General features: G+C 35.0%; 2 protein-coding genes across 2 annotated transcripts in view; one reads left to right on the top strand and one right to left on the bottom strand.

Moving 5' to 3' along the window:
• Nucleotides 1-23,588, top strand: part of CHRM5 (cholinergic receptor muscarinic 5) — an 87,241-nt gene that overhangs the window by 10,413 nt on the left and 53,240 nt on the right. The window lies entirely within an intron of this gene.
• The window catches only part of AVEN (apoptosis and caspase activation inhibitor), a 144,874-nt gene that overhangs the window by 81,985 nt on the left and 39,301 nt on the right, over nt 1-23,588 (bottom strand). The window contains exon 2 of the mRNA XM_087921833.1: nt 19,859-20,030. Within this exon, the coding sequence (XP_087777959.1) occupies nt 19,859-20,030 (172 nt within the window). The remainder of the gene's footprint in view (nt 1-19,858; nt 20,031-23,588) is intronic.

Here is a 23,588-nt window from a genome sequence, read left to right as displayed (position 1 = left end):
CCCCCTTCTTTGATTGTTCCCTAGGCAGCACGTCTTCACCCCATCCCTCAGTCTTTCTCACATGCCATTACACATTTAAAGATGCATATTTTTCCCCACAAATTTCAGATTCCTATGTTCAACTGGGGGGATTTCCAAATCGGTTGAATTTGGGGATCTCACATATAAGGCTAGAGATATTCCCAGCTGTTGGCTGAAGCATTAGTTCCAAGAATAGTCAAAAGGAATTTGATACCGGGTGTGGGAAATTTTCTGCCGACTTCTCTACATCTCTCCTCTCAAATGTCACCCCAGCTACCTATCCATAAGACAGCCACTCCATCTGCAAGTGTGACAAGACTGTCATTACAGGAGCATATGCAGGCAAACCTTACAGACATTTCAACAAGGCTACCTTGCTCTGAGGACTCCTTAAAGGGAAACATATTGATTGCGTACAGATCAAAAATGGTGTTGTTTCCATTATTGAAGGTGTCTAAGCCTCAGTTTGAGAGATCCTCTGAACAAGGTATCAGGATAAATAGCCAAGTTAGGCAGCTGTTTTGCTTCCAGAAACTCCAGAATAAGGCCAACATACAGTTCCAGAGGCCATGCTGACTGCTTCTCATTGGGTTCAGTAAGTTGCCACTCCTGGAGAAGAACTGGAAGGAAAATAGTAAGGCCTTGGCCCTAATCTACAACCCTGCAGCTGGTTCATTGCACCTAATAATGTTAGCTCTAATTAGATCTAACAACAAAATATCAAATAATCAGCCTGGGCCATTAACCTATAAAATGATCAGCTAGGAGAAACTATAAAAACACCATTATCTAGTGATCATGTTAAATAAACAACTGTGCCTAAATATCTAAAAATGTGCCTGCTTTTTGCTGAAAATGTCTGATGGAACATTTTACTGTACCTCAGATGTGAATCCAATGTTTGTGAACATCTCCTGTTGAAAACAATTGCACTGTGAAGCCTGGGAAAACTTTTCATTAATGTGAATTTGTTGACAGAACTGCAATGGGTATTTTGTTTTAGATTAATAAAAAAATGGAAAGTCAAATAGCACAAGGTATCTATCTATAATTTTATTGCAATCACAGTATTGAGTTACATTTGACAACCCAGAGACACAGCTCAATGATAGATATATTAATGGCAGTCATGACAAAAAGGCAGGAAATCCAACTGGTACTATATTTACCAATTTTAAAAAAAGAACATTGTCCTTCCGTAAGTACATGTTCTCCCACTATTATTCTTCATTCTTTTCTCAATTTCACACCAAAAGTATATCTAGGGACAGAGGTAGAGAGTACCAGTTGCCATAGCACAGCACTGAATGTTTTCAGTCAGGAAAATTAGCTGTTCTAAAAAAGGCACAGAAGAAGCTAAGATGGGTTCCATTACAAATACTTATTAGCAATACCATCCCATAACAAAATGTAGAATTTGTCCAGTGCAAAAAGCTAAAATTTTGGTTTTCCTGATATTGCTCCCTTGACCTAATGGTGCAATTGAAAAGAATACAGCTTAAAAATTAAATCTGAAACATGTATTAAATGACAAATAATTAAAGCATGCAGATTCAGGATTGAGACATATAAAATAGAAAAATTGATACATATAATGATCAAGAAAAACAATAAATTCATGAGTCAAAATAGTATAATTCAGATATAAATATAATAATCATTATTCAAGAATTATAAAATACAAAAGGTTCAGATTTATTTATCAATTCTTACTGATAAATGTACATTAGGAATAAGATAAGAAGTATATACAGTATAATTGTGAAGTAGTTTTGTTGTCGTCCCGCCCCCCCAAACTGCCAAACCTTTCTATTTTGTAATGTTTTTCCTTCATTCTTGCCTGTCACACCAAAATGCAGTTATTATTTCTGAAATGACAGTACAATGGGAACTGAAACTTGTAAAAGCCCCATTCATTGTTTGGGAATTGGCACAATCCTAATAATTTCCAGGGAATACTCCAGACTTGTAGAACTCTTACTTAAAAATAATAGTCAACTCTGTAACTTATTATTTAACAGTTGTTGCTGAGGGACATGAATGAGAGGATAATGTTGTGTCTGCTTGCTACTTGTGAGTATTACATTGGCATCAAGTTAGTTACTGTGGCAACAGAGTGCTAGTAGGAGTATTCCAAATGTTTCAAGCTTGAAATAGCTAACCTTAGACTTTACAACCTCAGGATAAAACACCTGTACACTGAGCGTTGTATCATTACTTCAGAAAACTAAAAACCCATGTGTATTCTATTGACCTAAGGACAAAAATAAAGCTGCACGAATGGCTTGCTTTCTAAATTGGTAGGATTTCATTTATTTGTCAAATATTAGCCAATAAAAGAGAAGACAAGAGTTTACATACTAGCACTGCACATATCACAAGTATTCCTAATGCTGCTGATTGATAGTGCTACATGTAAAAACTAAACAAACGTGCTTTCCTTGGTATGTTGAGCTTTGGTTGGTTGACATTTTGAAATGCAAAAGTGTGAATGTTACTGCTACTCGTGCTTTATTTTGGAAGCACTTAATTCAGTGCCAAACATGGGCTGCTTTCTGGCAGCTGTTGCAGGGGAAAGTTAATCATGCAGAAAAATGTGCCATCCACTCAGGCATAGGAAGGCATTAGGGGAAAAAAAAGCCTCCTATAGTCATGATGAGTGGTTTTGGATATTTCTCTTCTTCTCTCTTTCGCATCGTTCAGTGATTACTTATTACCATTGCTTCTTCGTGAACTTATCGTGGATGTTGTATTGCAAAAAGTGTTTTTCTGAAATGGTCATGTTTAAATAGAGTAAATTGATGGATTTAATAGACTTTGGTTTAGCAGACTTCAGATTTAACAGACAATTTGCTCAATGCAGTGCAAGGATGTCAAACTCACATCATGGCAGCATCACGTGACGCATCAGGACTTTTTTCCCCTTGGCTAAACTGGGCATAAGCATGGGCATGGCCAGCATGTGATGCATCTGGCCCAGGGGCCGGGAGTTTGACAGCCCTGATCCAGAGGATCATCACAGTTGGTACAACATGTCTAAGTTGCTATTTACTATAACTCTGTGGCTATTTGTTGCCTCTGGAAACTATTATGGCTTCTGGGTTAGCGTGGTCTTAGAATGCTGGGCAATTTTTCTGCTTTAAGTCTTTTCAGATTGATCCACACCACCTACTTCTTTCCTCATCCTCTACTTGTCCTTGATCCATCTATTTGTAATTGTCCAATTGGTTTTGATGGCAGGAGCAGCACTTGAATCTTTATAGCTTGGGCAGCTTCTTAATCCTCAGGTGAGGTTTACATTTTGAGGGTAGGGAGAAGTTCTCAGGTCATTTATTATTTGATGGGCAAATGTTTTTGCAGAATTCCTTCTTTATCTAATCCATTAAACTGAGGTTTAACATGACATAAAATGATTTTTCTTATGTTCTTAGGCAGGTGAAAGTTTGCCAGCACAACTTATCTTTACTGTACTGTATCTCAGAGTTGGAACTTTCTGCCTTCACTTCAAGAAAAAAGAGGCATGATTTTTAATGTTCACTTATTTTCTATGGGGTCTTTGGTTTTCCCTGAGCTTGGTTGTTTTCTTGCAGAATGATGATGTTATCTAGTTTTGTAATGAAACATCTGCAAGAAAACAACCAAGCTCAGAGCACCAAAGCCCTCATAGTTCAACCCTGAGATTCAAATATTGCCTTCTATCTGTTCTTTTTTTTCTATTCCATGTCCCTTATTAACCAGGTGCTATACACACCAGCATTCCCTTCAGCAATAAAGCCTGAACATACAAAGCAAAAAATTCATACTGTATCTTAGGCGGGACTGCAATCAACTTGAATAATATGTGATGAGTAGCTTCATATGAAGTGTTCCTTTAAGATTTTATTGTAAACTCAAACATTGACTACAATGGTCCCTGTCCTATTTAAATCAAAAACTTTTGATGGAGTTTTCTCTTTTCTTATGTTTCAAAAGTAGTTTCATTTCAGTTATATGTCTTATATGCATTTAATAATTTAAAACATTTGGGTTAGATTTTCATAGATGAATGTTATTCTACAGATTTTTATCATATTGATGTGTAAACTCTTCAATATAAATTGCTAGATCTCTCATCCGAAGTATTTTATTATCTCATTTCTTTCAAAATTAAATAATGAAAAAGCAGAGTGATGTTCAAAGGTTACAAAGATGAAGAGGAGGTTGGCAAAATGAAATAGTGTGAAAGTAGAATAAATAATGTAAAGTCTAGTATGAATGAGAAGACAAGTCGTAGTAAAACAATCAACATGACACTGGAGGAGTCCTACTGAAAACTATGCTTGGTTCTTAATCACAGTTCCTTAGGCAGGCACAGGTCACAACAATGTGTTCAGCACAACTTCAGAATTCATACTGAATAATTTATCATATTTGCTCTTTCAACAGTAATAAGAACAAGTTGTGCTACACATAGCCTATTATACTCATTAAGGAAAAGAAAAATTCCCTTGTTCCAGATTGAAGCATTCAGATTCAATTTTAGCAGATGTGACAGCAAAGGGAAACTGCAACATTTGCATATATATCAATACAAGTAGATAGAAAATGTGCCTTTAAAATGTATAATAGCAAAGGAACAATGTAGAACAATGTGAAAAATGCTTGATTAATAAAGTCTAATTTGCATATTAATTCATCATTTAAATTTAATTATGTTCACTGCTCATTTTATTTATTTTAAAAACAAAATGAAATGTATTGTAAACAGCCTCCCATATAAATGAATTAAGCATATTAAAACATCTAGTCCAGACTGTCCGTCATTATTATACTAACAGCAAAATTCTATCATGTCTATTCAAAAGATGCTCCCAGGAATTCATCTGGGCTTATTCCTAATACAGAATTATAAACATTTAAAAGAGAGAAAATGTCCTAACACCCACATTTATCAGTAATATAGAATATAATTCTATATTACTGTCTATTGGAGGATACTATGAATGTTTCAACAGACATTTAGGAAATGTATTTTAATATGTTCTTATTATGTGAGTGTGTGTTTGAATTCTGGCAAATGCCCAGACAAGTCCCCAAAGCTCTCTTGGTATGATTTTAAGAATGGTTTGCCAGTATCTTTCTTCCTAGGGCTGACAGACAGTAACTGGCCCAAGAACAAGGCATTGTGCCTAGGACAGAACTAGAACTCAAAGTCACCATGTTTATAGTCTGATAGCTTAACCACTACACGAAACTAGCTCTCTTTAGCTGGTATAGAATGCAGCAGAACGGCAATTATAGATGCCTCCAGAAGAGCAGATGTTACACCTCTGCTCCATGAGTTGCACTGGTTGCCAATCTGCTTCTGGATCTAAGCATTGTTCAGAATCTTTCTACACTTTACTCTCCAATCAGGGAAATGAAATTTTATGGAAGAGATGCTTCCCTTGTTTGTTTTTTTTAAACTTAACTAGTTTTGTCTTTCTCCAACATATCCCAAATCCAACTTTGCATTATAATTATTTATAACTGGGAATATTTGCTATTTTGTTTCTGTGCAGAATCTATAGAATCATTTAAGAAAGATGATCCTAAAAAATATTCCACCTCTACACCTTGGCTAACAGTAAGCAGTTAGGCACATTGCATAGGTTTATTTGGTATTATAGTTGTTGCCACAAATCAAATGTATAATTAGGAACCAAAACAATATGTAGGTATGCTCATGTATTAATCATGAGGAATGAATACAACATGCTTATACAACACCAACATGCCAGAAATCTAACACTTGATACCAATAAATCATTAACAAAGGTTAAGACTACTAATATATCTGACATTAAGGTTAGAAAGGGGAACATGAACAGTAACATCTCCTGGGAGAGTCAAAAAAATGAAGATGGCAATCATGATTGGGCAACGCCCACTATTTTGCAAGCATGCTCAGTATAGGCAGACATGAAAAAGGAGTGTAACTTTGAAGAAATGGTTCTGATTGCCATTTCATTTTTTTTTTCTGATAGCCACAAATGGATATCCCTGAACCTAATATATTTTGGTTTTAGCTGAAAATTAGAGATGCCAAATGCACTATTAGAAGAAATATAAATAAGACAAAATATAATGAATATAGTTTAAAAAATACAAAGAATAGTTTCCTTAGTAAAAATTATGAGATATTGAGTACTTTCTAGATATACACTGCAGAAGAATAAGTTTCTAATTTGAATGATGATTGATGCTGTTATTTAAAAGAAATAAGAATTTCTAAGGTCAGGAGAAAAAAAGAGGATACATTTTCAATCTTTATGAGGAGGTGAATCAGATGACCTTCCTTTGGCACATGCTTTCAACTTTTTAGTTCATGAAAAAAATCTGATTATTTGTAGCACTTTCAGATTAAGGATTTGGTAAGTATCTATTATATGTGGATGCAATTCTTCTCTAAGAGGATGCCATGCGATTGAGAGCAACAGCATGAGTAAAGCTGACTGTATGGGTTTTTTTCTTGAATTTAGAAGGCATCAGGTTTTTTTGTCTAAAAGTATTATAATTGGGTTTTAAGGCTTCCTGAAACTAAAAGCTTTTCTCCACTTGTAACTTCTAGAACCTTCACAAAATCATTCAGCCAGTTAGAAAGTCTGAACCTGTTACTATCACTTTGACAGTAACAATGGCTGAATGGCTCTAGAAGAGATCCAAGTCTCCACTGGGAAAATTAACCAAAGTAGTAATATGATCTCAAGAATAAACATTTAAAATAAAAGCAAATGGCAACAAAAATTATGAATTTTATCATAAATACTGCTACAAATAAGTACTTTTATGCTATATTCTGACATGCTGATAACAGTAAATTGGCAGAAAGCTAAGAACATTAACAAACAGACTTAAGAAGAAAAGAAAACACCAGACTAGTTATAGTAATAAATTCATTCTGAAGGAAAAAGTCAGAGTGACATCTAAACAAATATCCTCTAAGCTCCAGAAAGGGCTATGCTTATCTTTCAGACTATTAAACTGAGCCTATTATAGTACATGCCTAAAATTATGAGACAGCTCTTTAACAAAACAATGAATCAGTTGGCACTTTTTGGTCTATTCTTATCACCTAAAATGCAGTAACTATGAATAATAGGCATTTTTTTTCAAAACAATACTTTTATTTAAAGATCAAATCCATCTAAGATGTCATGACATTAATTATTCCAGCTATATATCTCCTCTCCTCATGATCAGAGAAGTAAAACAAATTCTGAAAGACAAATGATCAAATTAAGAAGGAATAGATATCTATGATATAATTTAATTATATATATAGACATAAAGTATATCGTTAATTATTAAATTTAGCTCCTAGCCTTTTCAGCCAATAATGTATGTCATTTAATGCAAGTTAGAAGTCTAATCTGCTAAAATAAATAGTAAAGATACACATTCTTTGAAATCACAGGACTCCCAAATTCAATTTTAAGTGCCAAAAATTTTTTTTTTTTGACATTTCCAGCTTTTAGCACAACAAAATGTATAAAAAAGGAACAGCTTGCTCAATAAAGAAGAAAGTATGTAATGTTGGGAACTTTTAGAAAACAAATGTTGAACAGATGGTTATCCAGCCTACAACTGCCAATTTCTGATTATTATTTTCTTATAAATTGCTAATAACTTGGTATGTATTAAAGGGACCTGATTGATTTTGTAAGAAAATAATGCTTTTGCTCATATAACTATGGAAATCATCTAAATCATTTTACATATTTTCTGCCTTCAGGAATTGCAGTGATTTTTTTTTCTATCTCTGCGTACTCACAGTCAAATGAACTCTGGTTTACCAGGGTTTAGTCAACATTATTTGAAGCCTAAACTTAGATCAAGTTTTTTCATTTTAAATCCCAAAGAAATACAGTAATGAATTTCTCTCAGCAATTTTAGCCAAAAAGCCTATTAAGCATTACTTAAACGTTTTGCCAATGAGTCCAAATATCCAAAAGATGTTTGCTTCTTACACAATAGATCTTTCTGTATGTATGCAGTTATGTATATCTGCACACACTGAGGAATGTTAATTAAAATATTTCACTTGGTTTACATTAGGGTTTCAATGTATGCTTATTTGGAAACAACTACTTTTGACCTAAGTGAAACATAAACAGAAGATGAATCATTCAAAGGGGCACACACACTGGAAAGGGCATTAGTTGAAGAGAAACACACTCCAAAATCATAATCTTAAAGGCTTCTTGTTTTGATGCAGTAGGATGCTGAATATAATGTAATAAAACTTTTTCCAAAACCTAGTGTGAAGCCTGAGTGTTCTGTATTTATTTGTTATGTATTTGCTTTTCAGAAGAGAGAGAGTTTGGTCCAGTGGTTAAGGTACTAGGTTAGAAACCAGGAGACTGTGAGTTCTAGTTCCATCTTAGGCATCAAAGCTGACTACATGACTTTGGGCCAGTCACTCTCTCTCAGTCCAACTTATGTCAGAGGATTGTTGTTGTGGAGAAAATAGGAAGACGAAGGAGTCATAATTACGGTTCGCCACTTTGAATTATTTATAAAAATAATGGAAGTGGGATTTTTAAAAAATCTAAAATCTAAACCCTCTCCCTCTCCCCCCCAAATTATTATCCTTGGTGGGCACATGGTAAAAAAAAAACTGGCCATCTGAACTGATACTTGCTCTGCAGAGGAAATTACTGTTTCTTTTCTAGTAAATTAAATTATTTAAAGAGCCAGTTTGATGTAGTGGTTAAACCAACAGACTAGATACTAGGACGTCCTGAGGCACCTAACCCTGACTTAAGCATAAAGCCATCTGAGTAATCTTGGTCTAGTCACTTTCCCTCAACCCTAGGAAGGAGGCAATGCCCATGGCAAAACCTCTTCTGAAAAACCTTACCAGGAAAACTGCAGGGATTTTTCTAAGCAGTCTTTGAAAATCAGACACAAATGAACAGAAAGAAAATTATCTTAAATTATTACCCATTTGGGAGTTCCTGAATTTTTACAAGGTACCAAAATCAATGAATTTATATAGCTAGCATATTGTTTGAACTGTGCAGAGCTGCTTATAAAATCAGATATATTTTATTCATACTATCAACTGCTATTCATATTTTATATGAAGACATAATACATAAAAACACAATTTGCATAGCATGCTGGTTAGCCCCAAATTCCCAAATATATTACATAAAAGACAAAATAAGATGTCATTATCATAACTTTAAAAAATATTGGAAGATGGTATTTCATCCACAATTTATATAGCTAAAAATGATAAAAGCATTAAAAATAGTAATGTGAAACTATCCCTTGAAATAAAAAGGATGCTTTCTAAAAATTATGAAAAATCTTTATGTGCATTGTTCTAGGCTGATGTTTGTGCATTGTAATTTGAGAGCCATAATAAAGTAATATAATGTAGTACTCAACTTGGGTAGAATTATCACTTAGATCAATCACACAGGTGAATTATTTTGGATCAATCACTTGGGGAAATATTTATGTTATGCTCCTATTAGTTTTATGGTTTTTCTTATGTTTGTTAAGCTTCAAAGGATGCTCATAATAAAAATATAGAACCTAGTTTGATTAAAAAATCATTTTGAATTATTTCATAACTTTACTCATTGCAAGAACGACCTTCAAATTAAGTCTGTACTTAATTAACTAAGCATCAAAATCTAACTGCCCTGCTTCTAAACGTTAACACAACTTTAAAAATCAATCAATATTGATGTATAATGGTTGGTGATATAATCAGCCAGATGTATCAATTTCACTTACTGAATCCTTCCCAAGCATCTGCAATAGGCAGATATTGTTGTTTAATGGTGTTAAACATATTGTCACAGGTTGTAAACTGCCTTTTACAATAAACTGATGGGATTTTTTTCAATACTAATGGTGCATAAGCGGTGCTGGAGATGTTTTGGGATGTTTCGTTTGTTGTCTTTTGCCACAGTCGTTCTACCCCAATGTACCAGTGTTTGTATTTTGTGATTTTCTCCATTTCCTTTGCTTCTATTCTGTTGTCTCCAGATACTACAACATCCACTATACAAACTTTTTTATATTTCTTATTGGCAATGACTATTATTTTTGACATGAGGTGCTATGATTGCATAAATCTACATAAACAGAATCTAGCCTTGTATCTCCACTGCATAAGAATTATATTATGACATACATATTTAGTACATGAGAACTGAAGTATCTATACTTTTGATATTAATATTGAAATAAACGGATATTTGTTGCCCCTCATACTGTCAAGACTCTTAAGATATATCTTATTTTAAAGCTTGGATTTAATTCTCAAGAGATAAGAGGCAAAGCTAAGAAACCAAAATAATCTCACATTCTCAGCAGTAAGTACAAATCCACTGAAGGTTTGGTAAAGAAACCGCAAATAAAATCTCTATGTCTTAATTGAAAAAATGAACAGCTTTCTCAAAAAGCCAATAGGTTTTATCCTGCATCTAAATGGAAAAGCAAATAGAAGCTGGAGTTTTAGAAAATAAATATTTATTTTATAATAAATATATTTAATAATTATAATTGCTTATCAAATATAAATATATTTAATATAGTTATATACAACAATAAATAAAATAATATTTTCTAGAGATTGGGCAGGAGGAGAGAATATTTTATATAGCCATTGTCCTAAATACATGTTATTAGGAAGCAGATCCTAAGTAAATGTATTGGAGTATGTATTTCAGAAAAATCTTGAGTAGAATTGAACATGACCAGTAAAAGAGAAATTGCTTCAAAACACTATTTAGATCTGATCATTTACTCTTTCTAAATTACCATGGTTTATTCAACTGTATTATTGAAAAATATTTCATAATACAAATGGTAATGTTTGTGTGCCTTTGCTTTAATTAAATTAAAATATGAAAAAATATTTATAAATAATGTGTAAACAAAAAACTCCTCACAGTTTGAAATATTTAATTTAACCACAAGATCATCACTTTTATCAAAAGAAGTCTGCATTCTTCCCTCACTCTATATATGAATTTTCTTATAACAATCTGCTTTGCAACGTGTTCTTATCCTTTTCTATAAATCTCTTTGTTGTTTATATTCAACTATCTTCTCATGGAGAAAATCTATGTGTTTGCTAAGAGTTGATAACAACTTGGCAGCACATAATCATTGTCATCATCAAACTATCTTCAAATGCTCTGTAATAAATGCTTTTATTCTGCATATGCTGAAAATGAAATTTTCTTCCTTCATTTAGTCAGTTGTATAATCTAAAACTGGAATGAAAAACATCTGAAATATATGTAGTTAGCAAAACTGAAAACAAAATATAGAGATTTAATTTGTAATGGTTAGTTTGTTTTAAATAAAGTATAACATTTTTCTATTGCAAGATCATTACCAAATATAATTAATGCTCTTGAATTACTATATTATTTTTATTTACTTACTTTATTTGTATGCTGCCCACGCCCAAAGATTTTAACTAGCTAGCAATTTACATAACTTCACTGACTAAAACACCCTCAAAATATATATAAAATATATAAAATTATGCATATCAACAAAATGAAAAAGAAAAAGATAAACAGAACTATACACGTACTAATTTTAAACCATCTTTGTACTATGCCCCCTTCCTGGGAAACATCTACGGTAGGTCAACTGAAACCCAGGAGGGAAAGATCAGACTATATTTCTAAAGCATTTAGTGTTGTGATCAAAAATGTCTGCTTCAAGGATCCTGTCCGATGGCAGGATTATTTTTGACCCTGGACTAAGTCAAATAAAATGGTTCCTGCCTGAGAAGCAGGTGAAGTCAATGGTCAAGAAGGCCCTCAGATAGCTTTTGCAAATGCACCAACTGTAGTTATTGAGAATAAGAGGCACCAAAGATTACTTTAGCTTAGTTTACTTTATTGTCATTGCACCTCGTACAACAAAATCAAACACCATCTTCAGTGCACATCATGACCATGAAAATAAACACAAACACACATCCCTCACCCTTCACACATTGAACTGGAAACCCCTCACACCACACCAACACTGCACTATACAGCAGAATTCAAAAGAGCTACTGCCCTGGGATAGAAGCTGTTTTTCAGCCTATTTGTCCTTGTCTTTATTATTCTGTACCGTCTGCCAGATGGAAATAGTTCAAAAAAAAAGGGTTCCCAGGATGAGATGGATCTTTGAATGTTTTGAACTTTCTTAAGGCAGCGGACCTATAAAGCTCTTCCAAAGAGAGGAGAGGACAACCAATGATCTTCTGGGCAAAGACATTAACTCTCTGGAGTGCTTTCCTATCTGCTACTGTGCAATTGGCAAACCATACAGAGGTGCAGTAGGTTAAAATGCTTTCTATGGTGCAGCAGTAGAAGGTCACCAGCAGTTTTTCATTCAGTTGTTGTTTTCTGAGAAGTCTCAGGTAGTATAATCTCTGCTGGGCCCTTTTGACCAGGGCTGAAATGTGGGCACCCCAGGTCAGGTCCTCTTTTAGGGTAACACCCAGAAACTTAAAACTGGCCACTTGCTTCACTTGGTCTCCATTGATAAGCAAGGGCTGGATGTCTGATCTGTTCCTTCTAAAATCCACTATAAGCTCCTTGGTCTTATTGGTGTTGAGGACCAAGTTATTGTCTCCACACCACGAAAGCAACCAGTCTACCTCATCTTGGTAGGCAGACCTATTCCCCCGCCCCCACGGAGATAAGTCCCACCACTGCTGTATCATCTGCAAATTTAGCAATAGTATTACTAGCATGAGTGGGAATGCAGTCATGCACATAAAGAGTATAGAGTTAAGTGACTCAACACGCAACCCTGTGGTGTACCAGTGTTAAGAATAAGGGCTGAAGAGGTACGATTACCTAATCTGACCCTCTGTGAGCAGCCAGACAGGAAATCCATCATCCAAAGGCAGATTGAATTAGAAAGTCCAAGGTCCAGAAGTTTAGACACTAGTCTATGTGGAAGAATTGTGTTAAAACGCAGAACTAAAATCCACAAAAAACATCCTCACATAGCAACCCCGCTGTTCTAGATGAGTCAGAGCAGTGTGAAGAGTGATGGCTATAGCACCCTCTGTCGATTTATTTTTTCTATATGCAAACTGGTGTTTATCAAATGTATGCAGAAGACCAGAAATGATGTGCCGGCAGACCAATTTCTCAAAGCACTTCATGATGATAGGAGTGAGTGCCACTGGTCTGTAATCATTGAGGTTATTGATAGGGAACTTCTTTGGCAGCGGAACAATGGTGGAAGCCTTCAAAATAGTGGACTGGGATAAAGACCGATTGAAGATCCTGGTAAAGACTCCAGCCAATTGATCAGCACAGTCTTTAAGCACTCAGCCAGAGATACCATTAGGACTGGCAGCCTTTCTAGGGTCCACAGCCCTCAGAATGCTTCTCACCTCCTGTTCCTCCACAATGACGTTGGCGCTACATCTTGCTGGTGGTTGTATTTTAGCTGTCTCTGATGTCTCCACTTCGAGCAAAGAAATGATTCAGTTCCTCTACCAATGAAGCACCTCTACCAATGAAGCACTCCCCTCAGCAGGGATGACATTGGTCGGTTGGTGGTTTGTAATTTGTTGAATCCCTCGCCATACCTGCCTCATGTTACTCAAGCGATAGCTCACCTGACTGATGTAATCTGCTTTATTAAATAGGTCTATCCTTGAAGATCACCTGGAAATTTCCACTGGTGCAAAATGCAATTAAACATATGAAAACTGGGTAGTCTTATTTTGCCACATAATGCTTTTGCCATAGGTGTTGTATTGGTTATCAATATATTCTTGAGCATAAGTCAGAGTTTTGTCTATAAAGGTAGGGCTAAAGACCTGGCTATCTGTAAGTCCACCTGTCCTAGGCTACTCTGCCCACTCAAGGCAAGCAAATAGAGAATACCCTCTTGAAAGTTTGCATCCTCTAAGGTACAATATGAGGGGTTTGTAAATGAGTATCCTCTATGACAAGCTACCCTTTTCTGACACAACTTGCCTGCTGGGGGAAGATTTCTTGCACTTTCATGATATTCCAGAAACAATTCTACAAAGTAGAGATCAAGAAACAGTCTTACAGAAAGATTAGAACTATACTTTATTGAGTCTACAGTACCAAATGGGATGCGGTGGTTCAGTGGCTAAGATGCTGAACTTGTCAATCATAAGGTTGGCAGTTCAGCGGCTCAAATCTCTAGCACCACATAACGGAGTGAGCTCCCGTTACTTGTCCCAGCTTCTGCCAACCTAGCAGTTTGAAAGCATGTAAAAATGTAAGTAGAAAAATAGGGACCTCTTTGGTGGGAAGGTGACAGCGCTCCGTACGCCTTCAGCATTTAGTCATGCCAGCCATATGACCATGGAGACGTCTTCGGACAGTACTGGCTTTTCGACTTAGAAACAGAGATGAGCATAGCCCCTACAGCCAGAAACGACTAACACGCATGTGTTACCTTTACCTTATAATAACAAAATATTACAGGATTGATTGTGCTTTTTGTCCTGTCCCTCATAACACCAATGACATAGAGAAGAGCCGAGTGAACCTCTCCATAAAACTATCTTTCTTCCCCAAACTTAAGAAATGCTTCTGTTCTTTTGCTTGTTAAAGGTTTGTGTATTGGCTTCCTGATCATTTCCATAGTTCTTTACAATCCCTAAGCTTTTACAACTCAGTCTTTTCTAGAAGGTTTTAGGATTGCTGCTTGTCTCATACACCACCTAGAGACTTTGAGATTGTGGGGAGAGGGGTGTTCTATACATTTTATAAATAAAATCATAGTGACTTGTAGCAATAGCAATAGCACTGAAACTTATATACCGCTTCACAACCCTCTCTAAGCAGTTTACAGAGTCAACATATTGCCCACAACAATCTAAGCCATTCAGAATCGAACTGCTGAACTGCAGGCAGCCTGCAGGCAGCAGAAGTAGCCTGCAGTACTGCATTCTAGCCACTGTGCTACCATGTAATTATATTTATCTATCAATCGTTTTTATATAAAGCTGCCCATCTCACAGAATATCACTCTAAGCAGCCATATAAATATTAATTTGTATAAAGTCATCTTATCCTTCCTCAAAGAGTCAAGATCATCTTGCAGGATAGGAATTTATAACTACAGAATTTGTAAAATAAATATCTGAAACAAAGCTGTCGATCAAAAGTATCAAAAACTTCCCCCAGTGTCTCAGAGAACTCTGACAATTTATGTGGCCATTCTCCTTTTTAACAAAAAACCTCATGAAAGTCTAGCTTTTATTTTGTAACATTCTTGATAAAGGATTTGTTCAAACACACAACATTGAACTAAAAAGTGAAATTCCTATTGGCACATAAAATATCATTTCCTTTCCAACCCACTTTTTTTTTATTTGCAGACTCGATGATCTTTTTACTTCGAAAGCAAGGAAAACCTGTTTGCTTCAATTTCTTGAACAGAAATGGACCTGACAAATAATCACTTAATAAGCGTTAACGTACCTATTAATCTGGGGAAAAAATTCATATTAGATCTTCATTAAAATAAATAGTAAATGTTGACATTTCATGTTCCCATTAATTTAAAACTACAAGTGTAGATGGGGAAATCAGAAGTGGAAACTGGTGTTACATGAAAGGTGCAGCTTGTGATTTCTTAGCATGTGCTGATCAGGTTTTATTGGTATAGAATTGCTCACTCTTTCATCAATCTGATAAAACCAATGAGTTGGATTATCTGTATGGGAAAGGTCACATAAAAACGAAATAGGCAGGCTATACAAACTGCATGAATAAATTAATCATCAACCTGAAAGATGTAAAGAGGACAACTTTAAATTCAGGGCACTCTCCTATTCCAAAACTAGATTATACATAAAAGAAAAAGGATACAAGCACACACAAAACAGATTACAGACATTTGGGCGCAGCAAGCATCCTTCTTCCGTATTAAGTGTTTTTTTTTAATTTGTTGAATAAATACGCATAGGTTTTTGCCCTACTGGTGATGGATCAATTTAGCAATCTAGTAAACTGCAGTGGAAACAGTGGAAAAAGGCCATGAAGCAATTTTTCTTTTCTCTTTGTAAAAAAGAATCGAGTCAATAGAGGTTATTGTGATGGGCTGCAAGCACAAGGAAACTATGCATGCTTACTCTGTAGCACATCCAATTAAATTCAGGGGCTCATGCCTCCAGATAATATGCTTAGACTTCTAGTTCAGTTCAGTTTGTATACTAACCTTATTGTGTGCTTATTTCCTTTCCTTCATAGACAATGAACATCTGCAATGGAATTTCTCCATTTGTGGGAAATTTCACACAACGTGGAAATCCTGATTTTTCTGTATTATGTGTGGGTAATTTACAATTAAATTCACAGTCTGAGACTGGAGGAAACATAATAATTCAAGTCTTAATGAAGAACCTAGGAATTATTAAGGCAGCATCGAAAAGTATAGGCAGTTCCAAAAAGGGTGCTTTAAAAAAAAAACTAATTAGGTGTTCAGTTCTGATAACTTCAATATTTCTGGATATCAAAGAAGTCATTTGGGTATCTCTCCAAAGACTCTAATCACATTTGGTATAACAATGAATTTCATTTTCATAAGTATTTAACTTTGATCTGCAATTCTCAGTATTTCATAATTTTTTCAATTGTTTTTCCTCGATCCTAACTTCACCCAGAAAAGCAACATCAATAAACCAGATTTTTTTCTTCTTTTTAATAACTGGCATGTTCTATCAATATCAGGCATGTTTTAAATAAGATGTCTTTCTATTTGGATTTTAAAGTCGTGTAACATCTTAACCCGCTCATTTTCCAAAACCTTCTCAGCTTGAGAAGGAAAGCTGTGGTGGCACAGTGGTTAGAATGCAGTACTGCAGGCTAACTCACTGCTCACTCCAGGAGTTCGATTCTGAATGGCTCAAGGTTGACTCAGCCATCCATCCTTCCGAGGTCAATAAAATGAGGACCCAGATTGTTGGGTACACCATGCAAACTCTGTAAACCGCTGAGAGAGGGCTGTAGAGGACTATGAAGCAGCATGTAAGTGCTACTGCTATTGATGGTCCCAAAGTTTTATTCTAATGAAAAAAAAATTGGCAACTCGGTCATGAAGCTCCTTGTAGTCAGTCTGTGAAAATTTTGCTCCAGCCAATCAACTTGTGAGTTGTTTCATTCTTTTTGTTACAAAGGTAACATTTGCTGTTGTTTGTTACATGTTGAATTTTCACCTTCATGCAATTAGTTTGTAAAGCTTGTTCCTAAGCCACTAAAATAAAGCCTTCCATTTCTTTCTTTAAATCTCCTGATTTTAAACCAACTCCATGTGTGTTTTTATCAGCATTTTCTTCTATAATATTCAAGTATTGACACTATCCTTTGTTCACAACAATGTTAAGTCACAGGATTCTAGATCAGCATCTTTACCACTACATCTAATTGCTCTATATAGGGAACCTCCATGGATAGAGGAGGTCTACTGCAAACATTCACCTACCAAATGTGTGGGGTGGGGGGGTGGGGGGGAGGAATCAAAGAAGTCCGATCTATCGTGTTCATCCTGCTCCTCCTTGAAATAATGGAGCAGAACACCATAACTTGTTCCATTTCAAGCTGTTTTTTTCTTTATTAGTATATTTTGAACTATGTGATATGACATGATAACTGAACCCTATGTAAAGGGGTGTAGGTTACTAAAACGAAGTATATAGATTTCCTTCACTTCTTTAGATATTATTTGCATTTTATTACCATACCAGAAAATCATGAAAGAAAAAGCCACATTATAATCCTCCTAATTATTTCACCTCTGATCTCTTACTATCACTATCCCCTTGTCTTCACCCATAATGCACAATAAATATGCATTGTTTTCTTTTGAATTAATTTATGGAAAACTCTTCACATTTTCCTTGACTCCGCCAGCAAAATTTCATTTTTGCTATTTTTCTGGCCCAAAGCAAAAGCTACGTGAGCAGTATTAATTTGCAACTCCAAAATGTATAGGCCAAATCCATATGATATCATTAAAAATTATTAGAAAAGAATTTGTGTAAACATAATGGAACCTAGAGAAGCAGAGTAAGGACATCAAACAAAGAAAATACATCAGGCAATTTATTTAATAGCTGGTTTCCTTAGTGGCAGCAAACCACAACTACAGAAATATGCCAAGCCAAAATAATGGAATCATTTTTTTTAAAGTACTATACTACCACAACCAGGGGAAAGATCAAAAATTATTTCCATCAGGGAGTCTCTCCATGAACCAAGAGATTTTTTTTAAAGCAGAGACATTCTCATAACCTAGAAACATACTTTCCAGCCACACACAAAGCTGAAACGGCTTAACCTTACAGTCAATATCTGATTAAAAACTACTATAAAAAGTCACACTCTCTTATAGCTAAGAGCATACTCAAAAGTGTTATAGAGCTGGTTCAATCCACTTTGCACTGCACTGAAACATTGCTCCAAGTTAAACAGTCACGATCAATACAGCTGAAATAAGGGCAAAGAACTCATGTTTTCTTTTCTTGTTTCAACTCAGCTTCTAGGTCACTTGAAAAGAAACCTCTTCACTGAGACCTCTATTGCTGCACTTGTGCATTTTAGCCCAAGCTACTCTATCTATCTAGTACAGAATATTCTCCCTGGAATCAGTGGCAAGGATAAGGCCACACTATTGATAATAATAGGAATAAATAATAATCATGAGAACAGCAATGGCAATACTGACAATGCAATAAAAATAGCATATGAAATAGCCTAAAAATATATCCCTTCCCAAATCTAAAACAAAAAGGGGAGTTGCCTACTTTGTCTATTTCTCTTGAGTAGTCAATGAAACTGGTTGTTGCCTAATTTAGATCATACTCTGTATAAACATCTTGAGTACTTATATGGCTATAAGCTTAGGTTTGTCCCTAAGTGCTACAGGTCATCCTCATTTAGTGATTGCCTCAGACAGCGATCATTCAGTTACGATGATGATGAAAAAGTAACTTTGCAATCAATGCCCACATTTATGACCCTCACAGCATCTTGTTCTCAGTCATATATTCACCATTAGTTAGTGAGTATGTTTTGTCCTCTGTCTAAAAAACTGTAAGCACAATTACAGTCATGTGATTTTTCTTCACTTACCAATCATTTCATTTAACTAGTACACTGCTGGTCTCAACTGCAGTTGTAAAACAAGTACAGTTGCCTGTACTTACTGTTGTGTGTGATTCTGCTTTAGCAATTAAGAGAAGAATGATCAGTGCTTAATAACAGATCAAAAGCAGCAATTAAAGGGCCTATATATTCTCTTCTCAAAATGCTGTTTATACTGTATTATGCCAACATAAATGAACCAATGAACAGTCACCCGTCGAGGGAGTCCAAACAGGAAATTAAAAACAACAACAATCATGAGTATTAATTTTATCTTGATTGTTGAGATTACAGTAACAAACCATGGCAAGTCTGAGAGCATTTCTTCCCTCCTTTGACGTTACTGTCTGGGAAAGTACCTTTTGAGATCCTTTCTCCATCCCCATTCCTTCCGTGGTCTGTCTCTTGACTGGATCTTTGCCTGGCTGAGGCTCTTCCACATCTCCTAAGATTATTCTTACAAGCTAACTTGATCTAAAGCCGTTTTTGGGGTTCCTAACCTTTTTCCTAAAAAGATCAACCAAAACTTCTAAATTTGTAATGGGTTTTTAAGTAATAAGTTAACAATGACAGGAATATTTCAAATGTCACTATTATAAGACAAATATGCATTGCTGTAAGACAAATATTATAAGACAAATTGCAGACAAATAGTCAATAGAAATTGACTACTGCTTATGATTCTTTTTTACCTGCTGAGCTAAGCAGTACACTGAAGTCTGTCCCACGCTGAGATTCACCACTGTCATTTTGTGTTTCTTTCTCACTTTCTTCATAACGGTGCCAGTTGGAGACTAGCTTTCTTCTTAAATAACTTCCCCAATCTTCTTTGCCCATTTCTGGTAAGTCAAGTTCAGCAGTAGCCTATAGAATATATCAGAAAAATGATTAAATAACTATGATTAGCTTTTGCTTTTATTCCAGTTTCCAAGAAAAATTAAACAGCAGTCTTGTCAATTTTCCAACAATATTTTATGCAGTAATATCTTTATTATCAACTCAGATTTGGCAATTGGATCAATATTTTGGCTAGGACACAATGCATGATGGCAGAAACATTCCAATTTCTGTTTTTATTTTATTCTGTTTTTATTTTTACTTCAGAATTGGATGGTAACCATTATTTTTAATAATTTAATTTAAAAGTAATGATTTTAATATTTTAACATTAATATTTCTATTTCAGAAAAATATTCATCTAAGAATAGAATAGAATTCATCTTATCTCCTTAAGATTTAATATTTACATTATCAGATTTCTATTCAATTACAAAGGATTACAATCAGAGCAAAGAGGAATAGTTAATCTGTATTAAATGAATCAGGGCAAAGCAATAGACGCAATCTACATAGACTTCTGTAAAACCATTGATTCAGTTTTACACAACAAACTACTCCTAAAACTAAAATCTTACGGTATCTCTGGACACCTGCATAACTGGATAGAAGCATTCCTGTCAAACAGACAACAGATGGTCAAAATTGGGAGCGTCCTATTAAATTCTGTACCTGTCAACAGTGCTGTCCCCCAAGGCAGTGTTCTAGGACCAACTCTCTTCATACTCTACACAAATGACCTCTGTGGTCATATTAAGAGCAACTGCATTCTCTTCACTGACGATGTAAAGCTATTCAATACCACAGACAATACTGCTACCCTTCAAAAAGATCTTGACTATGTATCAGATTGGTCAAACAAATGGCAACTTCAAATCTCAACAAATAAGTGCCTTGTCTTACATATTGGCAAAAAAAATCAGAAAATAAAATGCAGTCTGAATAGTCAAGACCTTGTTGATGATCCAAACACTGTCAAGGATCTTGGAGTACTCATCTCTAATGACCTAAGTGCTAGAGCCCACTGTAACTACATAGCCAAAAAGGTGTTAAGAGTTGTTAACCTAATCTTACATAGCTTTTTCTTTGGTAATATTACACTAATAACTAGAGCATACACTCCTCTACTCGTTGCAGAATACCTTATGCCACCAGACTTGAAATTCTAGACCTAGAAAACCTAGAACTATGCCGCCTTCAGTCCAATCGAAGTATAGTATATAAAATCATACATTTATCAATGTCCTACCTGTCAATGAATACTTCAGCTTCAACCATAACAACACAAGAGCAAACAATAGATACAAACTCAAGGTTAATTGCACCAAACTTGATTGCAGGAAATACGACTTCAGCAACAGACTGGTCAATGCCTGGAATACTCTACCTGACTTTGTGGTTTCTTCCCCAAACCCCAAGAACTTTAACCTTAGACTAACTATTATTGATCTCACCCCTTTCCTAAGAGGTCTTTAAGGGGCGTGCATAAGCACACCAACGTGCCTACCCTCCCTGTCCTATTGTTTCTTTTATTTTTTTATTTTTCTTATATGTATCCATGTATTCATAACTATGTTTTTACTTATACCTATTATCTTGTAAGCAATTGACAAAAATAAATAAATAAAAATAAAATAAAAAATAAATAGAATTTGAACTACAAGGCTTCACAGTAAATAAAACTATTAAAGGTGAAAGATCATTAAAAAGAAGCTGAGTTCCTGATTAAGATATACTTTTTTACCATTCAACATGACAGGTTACAACAGTGTTCCTCAACTGACCTGTGTGAAGATGTGTGGGCCTCCACTCCCAGAATACTCCAGCCAATAAACAGAATTCTAGGTGTTGAAATCCATATAATTTAAGGTCTATTTAAGACTTTTAGTCATCAACAATCAGAATTTAAAAATTCAGTTATCTGAATGATAAAAGGAAAATGTGGCACACATTTGTTTAAAAATATCGCTCTATGTAACAGACATAACATCCTCCATGCAGCACTTGTGGGAAGTCTCATTTAAGCTTTTTCATACATATTATACTCATTATATTGCTCACCTTCTGGATAACCAACATAATGCAAAGTATGGAACAGGAATAAGAAATTATGAGCCAAAGATATTAAAGACATAAAATAAGAAAAGAACAAAAGAAAATATTGCTTGTTTTAATTTATACTAGAATCATTATACTATACTATACTGTACTAAACTATACTGTGAGTGTGTGTGGGGGTACTCTACACCCCCTCACATTTTGTAAATATTTAAGTATATCTTTTCATGTAACAACACTGAAGAAATGACGCTTGGCTACAATGTAGACAGTGTAAATGTGCTTGTCCTCTCAAAATAACGCAACACACAGCCATTAATGTCTAAACTCCACTCCTCTACTCGTTGCAGAATACCTTATGCCACCTGACTTGAAATTCTAGACCTAGAAAACCTAGAACTACGATCTAAGTATAATATATAAAATCATACACTGCAATGTCCTAACTCTCAATGAATACTTCAGCTTCAACCATAACAATACAAGAGCACACAATAGATACAAACTCAAGGTTAATCGCACCAAGCTTGATTGTAGGAAATACGACTTCAGCAACAGAGTGGTCAATCTCTGGAATATTCTACCCGACTCTGTGGTTTCTTCCCCAAACCCCAAAAACTTTAACCTCAGACTGTCTACTATTGACCTCACCCCTTTCCTAAGAGGTCTGTAGGGGGCGTGCATAAGTGCACCAACGTGCCTACCATCCCTGTCCTATTGTTTCTTTTATTTTTTTATTTTTCTTATATGTATCCATGTATTCATAACTATGTTTTTACTTATACCTATTATCTTGTAAGCAATTGACAAATAAAAATAAATAAAATAAATAAAAAATAAACAGTTCTAAAATAAACATTTGAATGAACATTAATCTGAAAAATATGAAAATGTTTTTACTTATACCTATTATCTTGTAAGCAATTGACAAACCAAATAAATAAATAAATAAATAAATATAAATAAATATAAATAAATAAACTGCTGGCAACAAAAGTGAGTACAACCCTAAGTGATAATGTCCAAATGGGGCCCAAAGTGTCAATAGTTTGTGTGACCATCATTATTTTCCAGCACTGCACCTTAACCCTCTTGGGCATAGAGTTCACCAGAGCTTTTCAGGTTGCCACTGGAGTCCTGTTCCACTCCTCCATGAGGACGACACGGAGCTGGTGGATGTTAGAGACCTTTTGTGCACAATTTTTTTTAACTATTTTGTGTCATTTTCTATGCAATTTTATTATCTTCTACCTCTTTTCAGAGAAACCATTTCATTGAATTAAATAAACATGTATAGGACAGCAATATACTACCCTAATATATTGGAAAGAAATCCAACGATTATGTTTCAATCATTATTTAAATTATTTATTGGAATTTCAAAATCCATTGTAATAAACCATGCAATGTGTCCTTAAATCACATCAGAGGAGATTACTAGTACCAGCACTTTGTGTTTTGTGTCCAATGCTGCAATCTTTTGAATGAACATTCCAGGGTTGTCCTAGCAACCATATGGTTCTACCT

Source organism: Pseudonaja textilis, chromosome 1, assembly GCF_049901715.1.
Source record: "Pseudonaja textilis isolate UNSWEBS1 chromosome 1, rPseTex1.2, whole genome shotgun sequence".
Lineage (NCBI taxonomy): Eukaryota > Metazoa > Chordata > Lepidosauria > Squamata > Elapidae > Pseudonaja > Pseudonaja textilis.
The sequence above is the reverse complement of the archived record's forward strand: the minus strand, read 5'-3'. Positions and strand labels throughout refer to the sequence as shown.